The sequence below is a fragment of the Vigna angularis genome, chromosome 3 (assembly GCF_016808095.1).
Source record: "Vigna angularis cultivar LongXiaoDou No.4 chromosome 3, ASM1680809v1, whole genome shotgun sequence".
Classification (NCBI taxonomy): domain Eukaryota; kingdom Viridiplantae; phylum Streptophyta; class Magnoliopsida; order Fabales; family Fabaceae; genus Vigna; species Vigna angularis.
In genome coordinates this window covers 13,726,900-13,747,735 of record NC_068972.1, presented here as the reverse complement: position 1 = coordinate 13,747,735, position 20,836 = coordinate 13,726,900, and the positions used below count along the sequence as shown (strand labels likewise).

Below are 20,836 nucleotides of genomic sequence, written 5' to 3'. Positions count from 1 at the left end.
ATATATAGTGTTCTTATAAGGACCATATCTAATCTAGGATTTAAGGCAAAAATTGTATTAAGCTTATTCTATTATGAAATTTTGTTATTATCTAATAATCATATCTTAAGGCTAAGATAACTTATTTAATTAGTTCGTCCCGAGACATAATTAGTTCCAAATCGAATTTTGACTTCAGTTTTAAAAATAAAAGTTCAATGATAGCAACAATTGCTTGTGTTATTAATAATATTCTGCAAATAATGGATAAATTTAGAAAAGGAATTGGTATTTCGATGTTTTATAACACTTTGTGTAAAAGAATTAAGACGTAGTATAATATTTCTAAAATATTTTTATAAAATTTATTATATTGTTTATATCAACAATATTATTCTTAAACCTTAACGTATTAAACTGAGGCCTGGCAAAATTTGAAACCAAATGCGTTTGCCTAAAATTAGCCATATAGTTATTCCCACATAGTTTATATAAACTGTACTCTTAAGTCGAAATATTTATATGTACTTACATTAGCTGAAACAAATAGTAATAACTTGAGTTAATTAAATGATCCAAAATAAGTTTCCAATGTCACTTTAAATATTAAATAAATTATATTTTTTGAAGAAAACTACTAACTTAGGGTTTGAAAGTAGTCCCGTGAACTTCCCTGAAAGCTGGTCTACTGCTATAAACTTTTTTGTATTTTATAAAAACTTCTGGAAAAAATTGAAAATATTTTCTAAAATCAAACAGCCACCAAGTGAATGACACAATTGACACCGTATATAAGGGTAACGAGGAAGAAATTTGGAATTTCTAAGCATGACAGATTAAATTTACGATTTTAATTTTTAATATATACATAATAAAGACCCTCCATGATAGGTGAAATCAAGCATTGCACCCTGCTGGCCTGGGAACAGCCATAATGAAAACCATCACATTGACAGAACAAACTAAACATAGTATGAAACTAGAACTGCATGTCTAACAACATATAGCTGACGAGCCAAAACACCATAGCCTGTTCATTCATCTTCGAACATAACCAAAAGAGGTTACACTTGATTCTGGATAGTGCTTTCATGATGCCCTTTGACTTGGCTGCTAGGGAAGTTGTTACTCCAGCAGCAGTCACAGAAGAGCTAAGCAACCAACATAATACTACGATAGTCATTTGCATGTATCTCCTGAGTAAAGAAAGCTCATTACTCATCTTCGTGACTGTGATTGAAATTTGAAACCGGAGGAGCACCTAAGAGGTCCATTTGGGGCAACAGAATATCATTCTGTTCTAAATATACCACAACCTTCTCAGCTTAATTCTTCTTTATTTCTCCACTTCTATTTCTAGGAACTGAACCATCCTTCCCAGATTGCACTCCTAAAGCATGTGCAAACATTCTCTTTGCAGCTCCCAAGTGCTCCTTTTTCATGTAGTCTTTATTTACAGTTTGCCCTTGTGTTGTATCTTGAGAGAACAGAGGCGACTCTTCGTGAACTGGTGTTTGATCATTCCTTTTATTATGTGAGGATGCATTAGAACTGCTACTGTTTCTTATTCTGTTGTTTGGATTCCTTCTTAGGCATAAAATCTCTTCAGAATCTTTCGTGAGATTGGACACTTCACTGTTCTTATCTTGAACATTCAATTCATCTTTGAGGCCTCCATCATTTATACTGTCACTAGCCAAGCCACTCTGATTCTTTGTATGAATTCTTTGACCCAGTGCATGAGCAATCATTCTGCGGGCAACCACAGGCACACTCCGAGGCTTTTGTTCACCAGGCTCTTTTACCTCTTCCAACTTCATAGAGAAAATTCTCTCACGAGCAACTAAATAAGCTGCTTTCCTCTCCTCCAATGACTTTGAAAAGGATGTTTTGTTTGTCTGCGAGACTGAAATATGCATCACACAGATTAACGCTACCTAACCCGAACAGGAACCCACATCATAGAAAAAATCCAACTTACTGATAATGGTAGATTCTACAGGTAGGTTAATAGTGTATATGATGTGCTACGGTAGCTGCTGATCTAAGAATCAGCAGCATTCATTACCTGAAGAGGCTTCGCTTCTCCTTAATATCTGGTGGGAAGTAACCAAAGATTGAGGTTCGTCATCATACTTCCATAGGATATCACTAACAAGGATTGGAGGTCTGGAATTCATCCAACGGAGTTTATTTCACAAAAAGAAGCCATAAAATAAAGTAATACAAATTTTGCCTAAAATAAGAATAGCAAGAGAGAAACAAAAGGAAGTTCATTTACATGGACGTATCTGGACATCTCTCCAGAATCAAATGACGGTCATCTCCTTCACCAACAGATTCATGTGCAAACCTGGCAACAATTATAAAGCTATCAAATGAAAAGAAAAATAGACACAGATTCAAAATGAAACCAGAAAGGAATTTTGAAATCCACTAAACTAAAATTCAGGAGAAAAATACCCAAATATCTCAGCAAGGCGATGCAAGAGAAGACGGTTGTAAGAGTTCATTGGCTCCAATTCCAAGATCCCATCTGAACTATAGTCAATAAAAACAGATATTAAGAAGCATATTAGATAATCCAGTCTACCAGCTGAAAGAAAAACTTCATTGTAAAACAACTATTTAACACACCATGCATATGTTTAAATGCCACAAAAACTAGCCATGGTCACATGCCATAAATGACTGACAAAGCTTTAAAGCTATTCTACAAAATCCCCTTTACATATTAATCAACATACATTAAGACCTTAAGACTATTAATATTGCAAGAAAACTTGAAATGCACTGTATCAAATAGCAGATAGCACTGCATACAAACAGCAAAAGGCGCAGTGGTTGAAATATAATACACACACACACACACAAATATAAAGTGGCATATTATAAAGTATTATGCTACATGCAAATAAATCTTGAGAGAGACTGAAACAGTCTTGTCTAATCTTCAGAGAGAAATTCCTCGAGGGGGGATATTGGGTTTAATCTAAAACTCAAAATGGCCAAGTGAATAAACACTAAATAGGATAAAGAAGAGGCCATGTGAGGAAATATGGGAGCGTTTTAAATGGTCCGTGATACGTTGCATGTAAGATTACTAAAGTATTGTGAGTCAATTTAAGAATCAGGTTCAAACATATATAGCCTTCTCCTATGATTAACACAAACCAAACCCAGTCCCCTTTGATTTCATTTTCTTCAAACTCAAGCACGTAGAGCTCTTAACATCCCTTGCAGAACCAGATCCACTCTGCCTCCATGGACTCCAGCTTTCAGAAAAAGCTGAAAACCTGGCCAACTCCACAGATTACACCAACCCACAACACAATATCTATGACACAACATGCAGCCATACACACGACCTTGATGATGTTTTCAGCAAGCTCCACAATACAACAGTGTTGTGATTGCGTTTTCCATGAAATCTGTGATGCAACAGTGCTTCTCCAATTTTAATAACACTAATTGCAACAATGTATTCTCTCATTTCTAACACACATTGCTTTCTTCTTTTAGGGGCCATAAGTACATACACACGAGAAACATGAAGAAAAACATAAAATTGTTTAGAATCATTCCCTGGCCCTTCCGTTGAAACAATTTGAAGGGATCCACTGAGTCTTCAAGTTTGTCTTTGAACCATCCTTAAGACAGGTAAAACATGAATTTAACTATACCTGGGACTAATACTCAAGTTAAACACCACTCAAATTATAGAATAAATGTTACCTAGTGTGATCATCCTGAAGAAAGTTAACCAAGACTTCTTCCATTGTGAGAACTAGATGTTTGCAAGAAAGATTGTCCTTGACAAGAAAAGCTAACTCCTCAACCTGATATACAAAAGCATCAGTCAGTACTAAGACTCAATTAAAATTTTAAACACAGCAAGGTAAGTCCTTCTTAAGAGACGCTACTTAGCGCCATGCCCGTTCAAATAACACAAAGGCCAAGCAAAATCATCAGATATGCATATATTATACTGAAACCAAACAAAGCAGAAATTGTCCTTAAAAAATCCCTCAATTAACATTGGGAAAGAAAGAGGAACAACCTTTGTCATAAAACATATCCTAAGGTTCAGAAATTTCTAACTTCAATGCAAATTGCTACGACCTTACCAACATAATAACCGTAAAAAGGATAGCGCATGACAGCTCAAAATTAAAATTCATTGAGTATCATCCATTATATCTTTACAGAGAGAAACTTAGAAACATACCATGGCGAATTGGGTCATACTCATGTTGAAGGAATTGAGGAAAGTCAAAGGTTCTAGGGTTTAGGGTTCCCAATTACAATATCCTACTCTTCACTTCAGCTTCAGATTAGTTCAATGGATGGAAGTTGCTGCCTTCCTTTTTCTTTTACGAGCACTTTTTTTTTTTATCTTTTAGTTTTCCATTCCTCCTGCTATAGTTTAAAACAGTAAAAATAGTTTTCTGAGAAAACATAAAATATTGTTTTTAACATGATAATTTTTCTAATATACAACTAATTAGTAGTATAGTTTAAAACAGTAAAAATATTGTTTTCTAATTTTTCTATTGTATTTAAATTGTCTTTTCATTATATTTTCCTGTGAATATTTTTCGTCATAAAAATATCACATTTATTTCATGAAAATTGATGAAAAACAGACATTTTAGTTTGTAGTATACACCTATTCAATACTATTAATATAATATTTTTATTTTAAAATATAAAATAATTTAGAAAATATACTTTTAAAATAAGTTATTTAATAGGTGTAGGAAAATTGAGGAGTGTCCATCTAATATTCTTTTTTTGTTTTTAATTGAATTACTCTATTTAATTACAATAAATTAATCACGTAAACCTAATTAATTATTAATTATTGTGATTAGGTAAGTGTTCTTACCTTTTCAATACAATATTTTTCACTTCTCCATATTTGCATTTTCACCAAATTTTTAATCTCACATTTGTTCCATCCAAATCTGTTTTTACACAAATCTCTCTAGAACATATAATTTTTCAAATAAACTTTAAACCAAATAACCGAATTAAAAATTAAAAAACCCAATAAAAAATATAGTTCAATACTTAATTAAAAATTGTCAAATAAATTCTGGGAAATAATTTAACCTTCTAAAACATATTTTCAAGATTTTTCTTCTTCTTTATCTTTTGAATTAAGTCATTTCATCTTTTATTTGATTTTTTTTACCTTTATCACGATTTCAACTAATTTCTCATTCTGATTTTGTATCAATTATCTCTGCCTCTTATATAACACTGTGAATATAACAATATTATTTTATCTATTAGTCGGTTATAATTCTTTTAGCTCTTATTACTTAATTTAACTTAACCAGATTAATCACGTATTATAATATATTAAATTACAAAAATCATTAATGAATTTAATTAGTTTAAGTTATCAATAGGAAAAACACATGTATGTGTTCACGTTTTTTTTATAATAATAAAAAATAATAAAGTTATTATTATTATAATTATGAAATTAAATATAAATATTTTTTATAATTTTATTAAAATTACCTTTATTTATTTTTATGGTAATTTTACAATTAAAAATGATTAAATTGAAAAAATTGTATCAAATGATTAAATTTAGAATCGGAAAAATTAATAAAATAACTATTTTAATTTAAAAAATTATTTAAAGCGTAAATTTGAAAACCAATAGACACAGGAAATGAAAATTTCTTTGGTATAGATATAATTAAATATTTTATTTAAACAAAATTAATGTTATGGTTTTATTAAATTTTATCCAGATTATTTTATACATGTCGATTTTAATGAAATGATATGAATAATCTTACTTTTACAAATGATTGTAATTGGTCATAAATATGACCGGACATTTATTATCCACAATACAAGAACCAAATAAATCAGAAATATTAGAACAGGTTTAACTAAATAATTCCACCGAAAACTTTCTATAATATTATGAAAGTAATTACATTGCATGTAAAATGTTTACGTTAATTGATCGTCAACCACCCCCCAACAAAAAAAGAAGTAAGCATGCCCTCAAAATATTGCAGTAAATACCATAGCCTAGTTGACGTGGAATAATTTAACCATTGCGGCGACTGAGATTTACCCCTTGAAATAAAATGACAAATAATTAATGTACTGGATGGCATACTGAATTTGAACATGATGATCACCGGCAAGAGGAAGTTCTGTTTAGGTGCCGGACGATGTCCGGTTTAGCCGCTGAGCACCTAACTTTGGAGCAGCAGGTTTAGCACTCCGCCCTCTGCCAGTTGACAAGGGCTTGGCCTTAGTAGTGGGAACAGGAGCAGCGATGGCAGCCCAAGGATCATCATCATCAGTTACAGTTGATTTCAAATTTAAAGATTTGGATGTTTTTGGAGCAGGAGCTGCTATGGAACCCCACAAATCATCATCTTCATCCTTTCTCAACTTTGATGTACTTTTGGATTGCAAACTCGTGGCTAATTTACACACAAAAATTCCAATTACTACAAATACATAAAATTCACCAAGTAAATAGCTGAATTTGAGTAATTAGGTCGGGAATGTTCCTTTGTATCAAGGGAGTAGTGACACCGTCAAACTTTCAAGTTTAAAGCACAGATGAAAAGATCAATAAAATGGCAGCATAATCTTCAAAACAAACCTTTAATTTTTTTTCAGTAGCAATTATCAAATTAATAATCCTATCATGCAACAAAGGACAAAAGTTCATGCCTTGTCAAAAGGTGACTGAACGCTAAATTCAATCAAAAGTTGCAGACCTGAACCAGTAATCATACAGTCGCGTCAATCCCTTTATGAGGATTGTCATTAATCATTGACATTGACATAGAAGCATTTTTTCAATGCAAGTGAATGGATAAATAGTAACTAGCAAACAGGTAAATGAGGAATCCTCATCAAACTGCTAATAGTTGGATAATTAATACCTAGCTTTGTCTGCGAAACAGGTTGCGAAACCGGCCGCCTTTGAGCTGCTTGAATGTTTGCTAGAGCTGGAGTTGGTTTGATTTCTTCAAGTGGTTCCAGATCATCCCACCCATCCTTGTCATTTTCACACTCCTCGTCGAGTCCATTCTCCAGTTCCCCCCAGCCGTCTGTTGATGTTGGGGAAGTAGGGACAGGTTGCTCAGCAAAATCTGGCGCAGACCTTACACGAAGAGGGGCTGCTGGAGGAGTATCTATAACAAGAATACCCAAACAAGAAGTTAAATAAGCAAGAGTTAAATTGTAAATATTTACTCGGAATGAAGCAGAACAAATTGCAGCGTCAAAAGATCAGGTAAGGAGGCAGATTGCACAAATTTTCCTCAAAGGTGGATAGTGGATAGCGGACATCATGCATGAGATCTTCAGTTATGCCTTTGCCTGGCGGTTTCTCAGTCTTCTCATTATTTCCTTCATTTATAATAACATAAAATTATGCCCACATCTAATGAGTTTGATTTTTTTGGGCACATTAAGTTAAGACAGGCCATTTCAAAAAGAAAGTGCCGGGTTAAGATATTTTTTATGAACTTAAACCCCATCATCCGCAAGAAAAAGCCTTTGTCTTTCAACGTCAGAGGTTCAGCAGAAACGAAGATAAAAAAAATGAATATGAAAAAACAATTTTAACCTACTTTGTCCCATGATAGGACCTGCTGCTCAATTTTCTACTAAGTCTATACAAATATGAAAGAGAGAGAGAGAGAGAGAGAGAGAGAGAGAGAGAGAGAGAGAGAGAGAGAGAGAGAGCAAGTTCTTCAAGCAGTTTCCTCCTTCTTGCAAAATTTCACTATTCAAAAGGATTTCATCTCAACACATTAACAAATGCAATGACGACTTGTAATATCTAAATTGCCTACGTGCCAAAATGCGCATCAAAGATGATGACATTATTCCAGTGAAGTACTAGCGAACTGAGTGACTCGAGTTGGTCACAAAAGCATTACCAGATTTAAAGTTACTCTCTGCATTCTTATTTATGAGCCTCAATTACTTTGTTTATCAGAATTAAGAAAAGTAGTTAATTTAGTTTATAATGATTAATCTGTCCTAAATTTATATTGTTTCCTCAAAACTACCCTTGTACATTATTGACTTATGAAGGTCAGCAGGCAAAAATGGATGGGGGAGAGGAAGATTTCATCACATACTCAGAGGAATACACAATAGTAAATCATATTTAAAATAGCCAAGAGACCGATCATCTGTCATACCCGAGCTGGCATTAGCAGATGCTGGAGTAAGTGCCGTAGAACTCACAGAAGACACTGGAGCATGATCAGAAGGTTTACCCTTCAGAGTCAAGGAACTCATAGCCCACCTACACAATGATGAGAATAAGTCAGAAACCATAATGCAAAGAAACAGCTCAGCAGCTTAGGTGCAATTAAAGAAGACTGAATCTCAGCTAGAAAAGCAGGTACCCCTAATGGGATGCTGAGCTCCTCAGGACTGTTTAGACAAGACAACTACCGCCAGATTTTTATTTTTTCAACTGATTAAGAAACTTTCCTACAGTGGCATGACAAAAGATAGCATCATTTAACGAGTTTATATACTGAAACTTGAAAAATCTAGACACAAACCCTCCCAAAGTCCCAACCCAAACAACAAAGACAATTTTTTATGTGGTATACTATATACCATCATATTAAGAGGCGTGATAGCAACACACACTATCCATTAGTTGAAATTCCTGTAGGTCCCACTATTTTTGGAATGGAACACACCAAATAAGGAAAAAAACCTACGTATTTAGCAAAACCCACATGAATTTCACTCAATGAGAGAGAGAGAGAGAGAGAGAGAGAGAGAGAGAGAGAGGCGTGTGTGTTTCACTCAATGGCGTGTGTGTTCTAACTATTATTGTTACTACTAGTATTCTACATAAGTAGACAAGAAAGAGTCCATGCATTTTTAATTGACTAATTTAAAACAAAAAGAAGGGAAACTTCACATTAAATAGTGTAAACTAAATTACTCAATATCGTAAAACTCAATCTGGAACTACTTATTCTCGGTTGTTTAATATGTGAACAGCCAGGCCACAAAGTTTGAACTGACTTACCCAAGTAAACCAGCATTTTCAGGAATTGAAGAGATCTCCGTGCTAGTTCCCTCAGTAGCCTCAGCTGTATTCGTCTAAGATAAGAGCATGAACATCAGTATCAAAATTCACCATTGAAGGTGGCAACAAACTGCCACTACTAAGACAGTTATTGAAACTAACGGATCATCTACAAAACTCCAAATGCTGACCTGCCATGAGCCTTTTTAATTTGGTGCAACACTAAAATACTTAAGCGGTAATTTTTTATATTAGGTTATTCTCGAAATTATTTGGTACAGATCATAATTGTCAAACACCCCATAATTTCCTTAACTTGCATTGATTTTGTTGCAAATATTCTTATTACTACGATCAGGACGATGGCAGTGCATAAGCAAAAGAATACCCTGACTGTCCATACATAAGTGTGAACGTTCAGCTGTAGGCCCATGCAAATCATCCTAGATATTATTAGTTTAAATGATGAGAAGCAGGCCTAAGGGGATAACCAGTACAGTATACAGAATAGTTACACTTTCTTTAAACAGTGAAATTTCCTTCTAAGAAATGTTTGACAAAGAACATTATTAGGTAAAGCAGGAACTAGAAAGTATCATCTTGTACATTGCACAACTATTTATAGATTTAGGTAAAATCCAAAAAATGTAAATTAAAAGAAAAAAAAATAATTAGGAGGGAGATATGTATAAACAATTCAGGTAGAATCTAAAAATTATTTATTAAAATAGTAAAGAATAAGTGATTTAGTGCACAAGGCTCCCACCTAGTTGGATACAGTAAGGGTGGATGTACAAAGCTAAGCAGAGAGAGGCCATCTTCAAGATTTAAACTCGTGATCTTTAAGATCACAAGGAAACCATATTACCTTTGCACTAAGGCTTTCCCGTTTAAATTCTTAAGTTATTAATTCAAAAACAACTTCAATTTTGAATTTATAAGAAGTTAAGAATAACTGTTATTCCTTAAGGGAGAATATGTTTTTGGATATATAATGGTGAGAAGAATAGAATAAAATAAGTTGGAATGGAAGAGAATTACCATTCCATTGTTTGGATAACTTTTATAATGGGATGAAAAAAGGGATTGGTTCCATCCCATACCTGAGTTGGAAGGGGGCAAAAAGAAGGGCATCTGATAAAATGAAATGGAACACCGATGCCATCTTATTTTATACAATCCAATTAATGGAAGCTGGTATTACTTCATTCCTTTCCACCAATTTAGCGTATTCTGATTTAAAATATTGGAATGGATTTACATTAAATTAGAATTAGGGTTTAAAAAATTAACTCTGAACTTAAATTTATTTTCTTCTCAAAGTTACACGCCAAAATTTAGAACCATATTATGCATCTGGGTAACAGTCAAAGAATTTTATCGTATACCTTTTCATAATATTGCTTCGCCATCTGCAAAAATTGATCAACTGCCTGAAATGCCTTAGAACGCACATCACTGTTTGAATCATGACAAGAAAAACATATAATCACTGCCTTGAAAAAGGTGAAATATTCCAAGGACAAGAAAGATCTCTATGTAGAATATGAGGATTGGCAAAACATACAAATTAGCACAAAGGAAAAAAATAAATAACATCCATTATTTAAGAGCCTAACGTAAAAAAATTTAAAACATCAAAAAAAGGAATTAAGAAGCAACTGTGGAACACAATAATTTTTTCTTTAAAAAAGGATTTAACCCACTAAAAAATATTAGTTATTGAGAAATCAATTTACTAGCAAACTGATTGCAAGTGAATATAAGAAAATAAAGCATCATCAGGATATAACTTGTCAGGATCAATTGTGAGCACAACAACATTAGGAAGAATCCGAGTTGCAATTTCCGTGATGTCATAGTAGGAACTGGTAGCACATAAAGCCATAATGCCTGTAAATTAAAATTTAAAATGGTGAAAAAATACATTTTGTTACAAAACTGAAGAAAAAATGTGATAGGTCGATCGGGGTAACTCTAATACCTGCTCCTCTAGCAGGTGGAAAGGTATCACGTAAAGCACGGACTGTAAATGCATTAATCAACACTCTTTTTCTTGTCTGAGAAAAACTCGGAGGAGTTATTAACCGATGAATATTTTCTAACAATAAATAAAAGTTTGGCAACTTTCTGAACTAGAAAACATCATGTGATCATACCCCTTCGTTTAAGTAGTTTGCAATGTTTCCCAACAAGATGGTAGTATTTGTTCGTATAGCTGGTTCTTCATCGACCTACAGAACAAATCGTAGATTTTATAAATTTTAGAAAAGGAAAACTAGGAAAATTGTTCACTTTCCCAGTCAGCTTTCCTTCCCCACATATTAATGGTTGAAGCAGTACCTGTAACCTTGACAAATGCTTTAATAATGACCCGGAAAAGGTCCTTTGAGACAGCTGCAATTATGAGACAAATAATATTTTAACAAATAAAATTAGCTACTAAAGATTCATCAAATAGAAAAGAAGATTTGGGATGGAAAAAAAGAAAAGGACGAGTAATGATAAAGGAACAAAGCTTTCAGAAACATTGCATTCTATTGAGGTTCTGTCAGGAACCAAAAATTGAAAAGAGAAAGAAAAGAGATTTTATTGAATAGAACAAAATATAGAACAACACTCTCTTCTCCAAGGGTTCTCCTTTACAAAGGATCTCTAATGCTCAACTAACTTATTAATATACTAACTATCTTAACCTTTCCTTCCTTTAGATCCTTACAGGTTCACTAACATATATATTGAGGGATTGGGTACACTTAGTTGCATTGAATTTCTTTTTCTTGGTACTTTTTATTTCTGTTCCTTTGTTTAGGAGAGTTCTTTATCCTATGTTCTGCGTAATATTTTCTGTCTCAATTAGTTTTTTCTTTTATATAATATCAAAAACCAATTTTAAGTTCCAATCAGAATTCAAAGACAATTCAGTATTATAAATGCGAGTCACAAGAAACCCATTTATTTCATTGATGTGCATTCAAAATTAATTATGCAAACCCAACATCATTCAACTTCTTTGAAAACATTTAATGTATCTTAAGAAATAAGCAATCAAATAATTTCCCAAAAATTAGTCATTCCAAAACATGTACTGTTAGGTTTCCGAGTTAGAAACTTAACTTTCTCACAATACCCAAACACACAACAACACAGAAATAAGAAATAACAAATGATTTGTATGTATTTACTGCAACAAAATATCAAGATAATAACGGAAGTCTAATCCCCCTCAACAAGGTTCAAGACCTGTTTACACAACATAAGAAATGGCTACCTCCCACAGAAATACCAAAAGGTTTATTTATACACTTTCTCTCCCCCTCTAACAAACTTTCCCGCTCTCTTTATTCCTCTGCTTTCTATCCTGAACCCCTTACCCATTAAGTCCTATCATCCTGTATCCTAACATGTACTTATTCAAATACTGATTAGTGTAATTAAGATTTATTGGTAGTTCTAATAGCAATAGCAGCTTCTCCGTGATGCTAATTCCCAAACTCTGACACAACCCACGCCTCTTTTGAACAAGGCAAGATATAATAGTAATATCACAATATAAACTTTAATCGAATCCTAATGATATATACATGCGCTGAAACTAATTTAAGCCATGTGCTAAATGTGTTAAACTGTAATCAGGCCAAACATACCATACAAAGACCAAAAATTTGGTACTAGCAATATAACTGTAATAACAAATTTTGAGTGCCTAAAATTCTAATTACACCAATAACACCTCTCGTTTTTAAAGTAAAACGAAAAGACAGAAATTTAGCCGATATGAATATTAAAAGACATACCTTTGGAGCCAGAATTAGCATGGACTTGAGAGTAAGTTCCCTCAGAAAAGCGGATGTATCAGAGAACCCAGTAGCAACATGAGGGTAAACCTAATCATAAAATGTCAACAATAGAATCAAAACATCCACATTGATAACATGAATCTTCATGTATTATACCACGGAAAAAAAAATTAAACAATCGTATTCTGATAACATACCTGCTCATCAACTACTTGTGCTGATAATGACTCCCCATACTGATCTATATGTTGTAGAAGTCCAACTCGAATAGCTCGATCATTTGATGAAAAAAGCTTAACAAGGGTTGGAAGCACCTATGTATTATATAGTGAAATCCAATTAAGGAATGAGATGAGTACTAGTTAGTGAGAGAATCAAACACTAAGAAAGAACGAAGAAAAGGGGTATCATAAGGGTATTGAAGTTGTTATACACCTTCACACGGAACTCCTCAGATGACAGTGCAGAACCCATTTTCAACAATGCAGTCAAAGCAGGGGCAGAGGCTGAACCATATTCAAGAGCAGAAGCTAATAAAGGAAGCAACTGCGAAGACCAAAATTATCCCATTTATCAATTGGGGTAAAATTTTGAACATATTAAAAGTTTAAAATTTGAACTTGTAAAGAGACCTTTTTCAACACAATCTGCTGAGGAAGTTGCTCTGACAAATTTGGAAGCTTGCGGAAGAAAGTGTCTTTCTCAACACTATCTTTCAAACTAAGAATTTCCATGAAATGAATCGTGTCTACTAACTGATTTTGAAAATACTCTGCACATCCATTACCAACAAACTTAAAGTTGCAGAGACTTATATCAGGGCAGAAAACAATAACTACTAGAAGTTCAAAACAAGCATTTATGATGTGGTATAGATTATTGAACTGTTTTTATTTTAGCTCGTTTTCACCTGATCATGAAGCAGAAGAATTCCCTCCTAAGTCCTAAATCTGAAAAAGCTAAGATCAATTTACATTAGAATGTGCTCCCAACAACACTCTATCATATAAACCATAACCTCTGCATGCATGTAATATACTCTACGCCCCCTCTCCTTGATTAATCCTCTATTCAAGAAAAAACCATCAAATTTCTCTATTCTCTTGTATACAATCAATTCAGGAAGTTAGAGTTATACAACATCAGTTTTAACTGCATTCTGGTAAGCTAAAAACTACAGTTGAATGTATTAAATCAAACATGGAACATCTTTCCAAAAATGCCAAGCAACCGTGTCAAAAACCCTTTGGCTATAGCTAAGACTGTCTGTGTTGTCAGAATTCCAATCATTACCAATGTTTCCCATGCAGTTTTAAACTACAGTCTATGACTATCCTAGCGCACTAAAGCCAACCCAAATGTAAAATACCTAGATATAACTAGCACAGTTTTAAGTAGCCTGACAGAGGACTAGACTGTATCCTATAGCATATAAGACAAACTGCAAAACAATTCTACAAAGTTCAAACAAAGAAGTAAAACTGTAACAATGCTAAGCTAATCAAGTTTCTGTAAAACTAATTATAAATATATTAACAAGCACTCACCGCTGTTTTCTATAAGCTTTGATGTATTTAATCTACGAGAGGGTGCAGAACTCAGCAACCGCTGGTAATCTGGAAGCAGAGACTATAAGCCAAAAACAAAAAGACAATCAGAGATGAAGAATGAATATTTCATTAGAATGAGATATAAAAAAGTAACCAACCGAGTAAAGCCTCACTTAAACATTATATCTAGTAACACGTACAAACACAAACCAACAGTAAATTCCTAAGCAGGATAACCTTAGGAATGAAGACAGTGTTGCGTAACTCCTCCGTTTTGCCCAACTTTAAACCAGAGAATAGCTCATAGATAAGACAACCTATAAAATAAGAATTTGTTGGTTTTGAGAGGTCTATTCCGTAAACCAACAATATCTGTGCAGTTTACATAATTTGAACCAATATTACTAATGCATGGAATAAAGGGTAACATTTTTTTTCTGATATATAACTATACTCTTAAGGAATATTTATGAGAGAAAAGGTTAAACAAAATACATAAACAATAAATTCCAAAATAAATACGATTTCCTACATACTAGGACTGGAAAGTAGTGGATTGGTAACTATGGGTAACATTATGCAAAGCATAAGATGTATTATTTCTAGTTCTTCCTTCTGAACAAAAATTTATATTATGATCCATTGTTAGCAAAACAGTAAATTACAAACAGAACCAAGCCCCAACAGTAAATGAGCATGGAGTTTAACTTATAGCACCACTTCTTTATGTAAGAATGTATAAAGGACCAACTGTCCAAAAACTTAAGCAGTTAGGTGATGGTTCAAGATTGGTTTTATATCACTAGTTCACCTTCTTGCAAATGAGCCCATTGGTTCAGAAGCATAAATAGTTTACGGGCTGTATCTTTCTCTTGCTGAAATTTAGCTTTTAGAATAACAAGAAGCAGGTGTGGAGGATCAAATTCATTACCATTTAATCATAGAAACTTTGATACCATGTCAAGGACCAACTCTTGCAAAAGCTTAAGATATTTGGTGAGGTTCAATATCGGTTTTTATATCTTTAGTAAGGAAGTTAAAGTATTTCACAAGTAAAATTCATTTGTTTCTTTTTATGGCCAGTTATAGATAAAACGAGTTCCAAAATATAAGTTGTGCGCCCCATGGTACAACCATATTGATTAGGCTAGTAAGAGGACATGCAGCAAGCAAGAAAAATATAACAATGCCAGAATGTTAATTGGCTCCATTCCACTTAATATTTCAAATTGCCATCATAATACATTATAACTGAGAATAACATACCCATGCCCCAAGAATCAATGGCCCATGGAGGAGACTTCTTAATTCCAGCCCAGTCAGATTTTGCCAGTTCCATTGGTTTGTACTGTGTTCCAACAAGCCATGCATATTGCTGAATGGAAAACATGGGAGGAATAGATATTAGGTTTCTGTAATGTAAAGAACTAAAAAAAATTCAATCAACAGTGAATAAGCTCTGTATTTGTATTATTGACAAGAAAAGACACTCTTACAATAAGAGGAGCTGCCACGCAACAATAATACAGAGACAAAAGATAAACAAGAGAACCTCTCAGAAGAAAAAGAAGGAATTCCAAGGGAAGAAGATTCTTCCACCAACAACCCTTTACTCACTATCATCCAATAGTTATATATTGCAAACGTATTCTTTGAGGCACACGTTGGTTTTCTTGGGACGTGCACTAATTCTCTTTCCTCTCTGCTCTAAATTTGTTGCCCTCTGTCCAAGGCCATCCACTTTCTTTCCGTGCCACTATGAATTCCCTCTTCTACCCCTATTAACGTTCTCTTCATAACAATTCCTTCCTCTTTGAAATCAACCTTGTTCTCAGGGCTGAAATCTGGAAAAGCTTTTTGAAGTGCTTCGTGATCTTTCCAGTTGCCTGTGATCCATCCATTCCTTCCCACTGAACTAGATGTCGCTGAACTTGCTTTTGTCCCTGAAGAATCTGAAAGAGTGATAGGTAGTGGTGTGTGAGGTTGATTATGGTCGCCTTTACATGATTTGAGTTGTGAAACAAGAAATACTAGATGGATGGTAATAGTAGTGGTTAATAATAATTTATAAGCCACTTGGGAAAGGGCCAAAGTATCTTAATCCCAACTTTTGATTCTTTCTCAAAGCAACTGAATTTTGTCTGTATGGCTGTAATTTAACCAAAACCATGTCACCAACCTTGAATTCAAGATTTGATCTCGTTTTATCCGCGTACTTCTTCATGTGTTCCTGAGCCTTGTGGAGATTAGCTTTCAATTTAAGAAGAATCTGATCTCTCTCAACCAACAGTTCTTGGACAGCAGTGGGGTCTTTTGCATCAGGAATGTAATTAGTTAAATAGGGAGGATCTTGACCATAAACTGCCTTAAAAGGCATCATGCCAGTGGTAGTATGAAAAGCAGTATTGTACCAGTACTCCACCCAAGAAAGTAGTTTAACCCAGTCCCTGGGAGCATCATAGGTGAAACATCTTAGATACATTTCAAGACTTTTATTAAGAGCTTTTGATTGGCCATCTGTTTGGGGATGGTAGGTGGTGCTCATGTTAAGTTTTGTGCCACTTAACTTGAAAATTGTTGCCAAAAATTGCTAGTAAAGGCTTTGTCTCGATCTGATACAATAGTTTTTGGGAACCCATGTAATTTAATCTCTGATTTCATGAAAAGTTCAGCAACCATCTTACTGGTATAGTCAACCTTTAAAGGAGAAAAATGAGCAGATTTTGACCAACGATCTACTACCACCAAAATGATTGTGTTTCCTGTGAAGGAGAAAGACCTGTGATGAAGTCCATGGACAAATCTTCCCATATATGATTTGAAATAGGCAGAGGTTTACAGTAACCCAGCAGGTGAAGAAGTCACAGCTTTAGCCTGTTGACAGATTAAACAATTTTTTACAAACTCCCTGATATCATTGTGCATTCCCTGCCAGTAAAATTGAGCAATAATCCTGGCTAGAGTTCTTGTAAAGAACTATGGAATTAATGCAAAATTTGATTCACCAATTCATGTTTATGTGGAATAAAAAGTCTTCGTTTCCAATACAGCAACCCATCCTGCTCTGTATAATTAGGATGAGGACTTTGGTTGTTCAGGCACAACTCAATTGTATTCTTAAGATTTTGATTTTGGTAAATAAAATCCTTAAGGGTAGATAAGATCTCCAATTTGAGTTGAGACCAAGCCATTAAAAAGGATCAGGATAAGGAATCACCAGCAACATTTTCCTTTCCAGGTTTGTATTCAACTGTAATCAGTACAAAATCTCCAAGTGCAGCTTCTTTTTAACTAGGATGACGGGAGAGGAAAAAGGACTTGTACTAGGTGCTATGATCTCTTCTTTCAACATGTTAGACGCTATGATTTCAATTTGTTGTTTCTGGCTGTGAGGGTACCTATATGGTCTTACCTTCCCAGGTCCAGCCCCAGGCAGCAAGGGAATTGCTTGGTCGTGTGACCTAGGGGTGGAAGGGTGGGGGTGGGGGGCTGGGTGTTGGTGTGGGGTGTTAAACCTGAAGGTGTAGCAAAAACATCCATGTAAGTTTGCAGCAATAAAGCTATTTCAGGTTCAACAGTAGTAGGAGTATCCAACCACTGATCTGCAGGACAAATTGGTTGTTGCAGCTGTAATGTAAATAACTCCATACCTGAGCTTTGCTGCGTTCTTCTTAATTGATGAAATTGTGCAGGCCATTCATATAAAACTTGATAGTGAGAGCACTGTAATCAAATATATATGGTCCTAGTGTAGCAAGCCAAGCCGCCCCAAGTACTAAATTTTCTCCAGATATTGGTAATTGTTGAATATAATAAAACTAGGTATAAGATTAATCTCCTTGTGTAGAAAATATACATAGGATAATGTATTTATAATAGTGAGAATGGCTAAGCCCAAATACAAATGAAAATGTAAAAATAACATAAGTAACATAGGAACTATGTTTCCCTAATTAACATAAAATGCAATATATCTAACATTTTCCCTCAAGCTGGTGCATATAAATAGTATGTACCAAGCTTTTACAAATATATTCAATTCCCGGTCTTTATAAAGACTTAGTGGAAATATCTGCTAACTGATCATATGAGTTGACAAACTCAGTCTTAATATCTCCAGATATAATCTTCTCTTGAATGAAATGAGAGTCAATCTTAATGTATTTGATCCTCTCATAAAAGACAAGATTAAAACTTATATGAAGAGGAGCTTGATTGTCACGCAGCAATAACACAGAGACAAAAGATAAACAAGAGAACCTCTGAGAAGAAAACAGAAGGAATTCCAAGGGAAGAAGATTTGTCCACCAACAACCCTGTACTCACCATCATCTTATATATTGCAAACATATTCTTGTAGGTGCACGTTGGTTTTCTTGGGACGTGCACTAATTCTCTTTCCTCTTTGCTCTAAATTTGCTGCCCTATGTACAAGGCCATTCAAGTTTCTTTCCGTGCCACTACGAATTCCCTCTTCTACCCCTATTATCGTTCTCTTCATAACAGTTTCTTCACCGCTTGAGTGTTTTTTTAGATGATAAAAGGTTTCACAAATTATAGCAAGGTCCTTCCCATCCCCCCCTTGGAAAAAAAAAGTCCTTTCAAGAGAGAACACATGGCTATAGCTTGTTTTGATGTCACACTAGGGTCTGCTAAAGTGTAAGGCCATGGTGTCCTTTTTCAACCACATACCAAGAAACCTATTCTAAAGTTGACAAGAAAAGAAGGTATTATTACTTCCAAACACTAAATTACCAGCATTTGCCCAGAGGAAGTTTCGTTATTCCCATCAAACTCGGACAGAACATCAAAAGCATGGAGTTTCCAGTCCAAAGTTTGTGTGACAACAACACTTGCCAAGCAAACATAAGCATGAACCTGCAACAGGTAAAGCTTGTCAACAAAATAACAAAACAGTAACCAGAGAGCATAAAAACCATATTTATATTAGCTCATGAACACTCACGAGTTTACAATCGTTATTTAAGAAGCTCACAGCCTTTGCTATTTGATGCAGGCCCCAAGCATAATATTCATCCCTACAACCACGATAAGGAGTAAAATATTATAAATGGATACTATTTACTCTATTCAAAAACCAATTCATAAAAAATAACAAAATCAGAATCAAATTCAAATTCAAAGCTTTCATCCTGCATTATTTCAATTTAATGTTACACTCGAATCATGTGCAATGAAAGTTGCCAATCAATGCTTTAGCAACTGAAGCACATCATGAAGCAGAAACTGCATTGATACCTTTGGGTACCTTCAAGACCTAGCTCCTTAATCTTGTCTGACAGCGGCATCACAGGCTCGGTCACCATATAAATTGTAACCTTGGGAGAACCAGCATCAACAGTTTCAACCTCTGTGCTGTGAAGAAAAGATAAAATATTCGGATGCCTAACCTGAAACGGTGCACCATCAAAAAGAGAAAATCATCCAAAATTTGAAACCCCGCAGCAACACAATACAAGCAAAGCTTACAGTGCGTAGACGCTTAACACCATTACGACCCGCAGCTAAATGTCCATCCTGAGCATTGCTCCCAGACAGAGAAAATATTGACACTGGAGAACCGTCATCCTGAAACCAAAACCAAAACCAAATTAACGCCAAATTAGTTAGGTATAGCTCCAAAATGAAGCTAACATTGGCCTAAACATTATGCACGTATAATTGGACTTAGGAGTTACTCGTTCAGGAATAAGAAAAATAGGTGACATTGAGTTACCTTGGAGGTGCCGTGAAAGTGAAGCCACGAACCCCAAGCAGAAGCATAAGGTTCACCGATATTGTATGGAAGATCTTTGAGGCCGGTGCCAGATCCAGCCACCACCTCTTTCAAGAATTTGAACATTGCTTCGATCCACGATCACAATTATGATCTGATCACTGATCAACCACGCATGCTACTACCTAAAATAGCTATAACTCTTGCTACCGTACCGTTTCAGGATCAGAAACATATAGCACTCTTCCTCAATGTAATGCAAAACGAGGAGGAGAAATTGAAGCAACTAGCATCGTTAAGAGGGAAATGCAAATGCTGCCACCTTCGCTTTACGTGCTTTCTAATTTCTTATCTTCCCATAAACAAACATATGTTAACTTTCGTTGTTTATATTTTTTTATTTTACTAGATAAATTATTTAATTGGGTTATTTCTCTCTCCATGACCTTTTTCTTCTTCTCCAATGAATTTATCAGAATAAATTCTTGTAAAACAAGTAACAACAACCGTTACCGTGACACGATACCATCTAATCATTTGATTGCATGTCTAATTTTTTATTTTACCTTGTGTAATTTATTTTATGAAGATAAAAATAATTTGGCTCGCACTATTTACGGAGTGCGCTAGATAAATATGTTTCGTAATTTTAGGATATTTTTTATGTGCAAGACACACAAGTTTGAGTTACCTCTCTTGGCAAAAAGCG

At 34.5% G+C, this 20,836-nt stretch overlaps 2 protein-coding genes across 4 annotated transcripts; both read right to left on the bottom strand.

Moving 5' to 3' along the window:
- Positions 1–820: 820 nt before the first annotated feature.
- On the bottom strand, positions 821–4,365 carry LOC108323068 (uncharacterized). 2 transcript variants are annotated; one of them, XM_017555400.2, is made up of 6 exons: positions 4,208–4,365; positions 3,715–3,818; positions 2,443–2,515; positions 2,261–2,332; positions 2,048–2,148; positions 821–1,885 (listed from the first exon to the last, which is right to left on the bottom strand). In XM_017555400.2, the coding sequence occupies exons 2-6, from the start codon at positions 3,725–3,727 to the stop codon at positions 1,305–1,307; spliced, it is 840 nt and encodes a 279-aa protein (XP_017410889.1). In that variant the 5' UTR covers positions 3,728–3,818; positions 4,208–4,365; the 3' UTR covers positions 821–1,304. The 2 variants fall into 2 exon arrangements, with proteins under 2 accessions (XP_017410889.1, XP_017410888.1); XM_017555399.2 differs by having other exon boundaries at positions 2,443–2,520; positions 4,208–4,362.
- A 1,524-nt stretch (positions 4,366–5,889) lies between these two features.
- Positions 5,890–20,503, bottom strand: LOC108323121 (uncharacterized). 2 transcript variants are annotated; one of them, XM_017555470.2, is made up of 21 exons: positions 20,128–20,495; positions 19,881–19,979; positions 19,650–19,801; positions 19,357–19,429; positions 19,146–19,268; positions 15,657–15,765; positions 14,628–14,707; positions 14,388–14,469; positions 13,473–13,612; positions 13,276–13,386; positions 13,038–13,154; positions 12,838–12,927; positions 11,384–11,437; positions 11,200–11,274; positions 11,025–11,100; positions 10,834–10,933; positions 10,429–10,498; positions 9,041–9,114; positions 8,187–8,293; positions 6,915–7,166; positions 5,890–6,443 (listed from the first exon to the last, which is right to left on the bottom strand). In XM_017555470.2, the coding sequence occupies exons 1-21, from the start codon at positions 20,251–20,253 to the stop codon at positions 6,172–6,174; spliced, it is 2,382 nt and encodes a 793-aa protein (XP_017410959.1). In that variant the 5' UTR covers positions 20,254–20,495; the 3' UTR covers positions 5,890–6,171. The 2 variants fall into 2 exon arrangements, with proteins under 2 accessions (XP_017410959.1, XP_017410961.1); XM_017555472.2 differs by lacking the exons at positions 5,890–6,443; positions 6,915–7,166 and adding an exon at positions 7,173–7,383 and having other exon boundaries at positions 20,128–20,503.
- Positions 20,504–20,836: the final 333 nt, after the last annotated feature.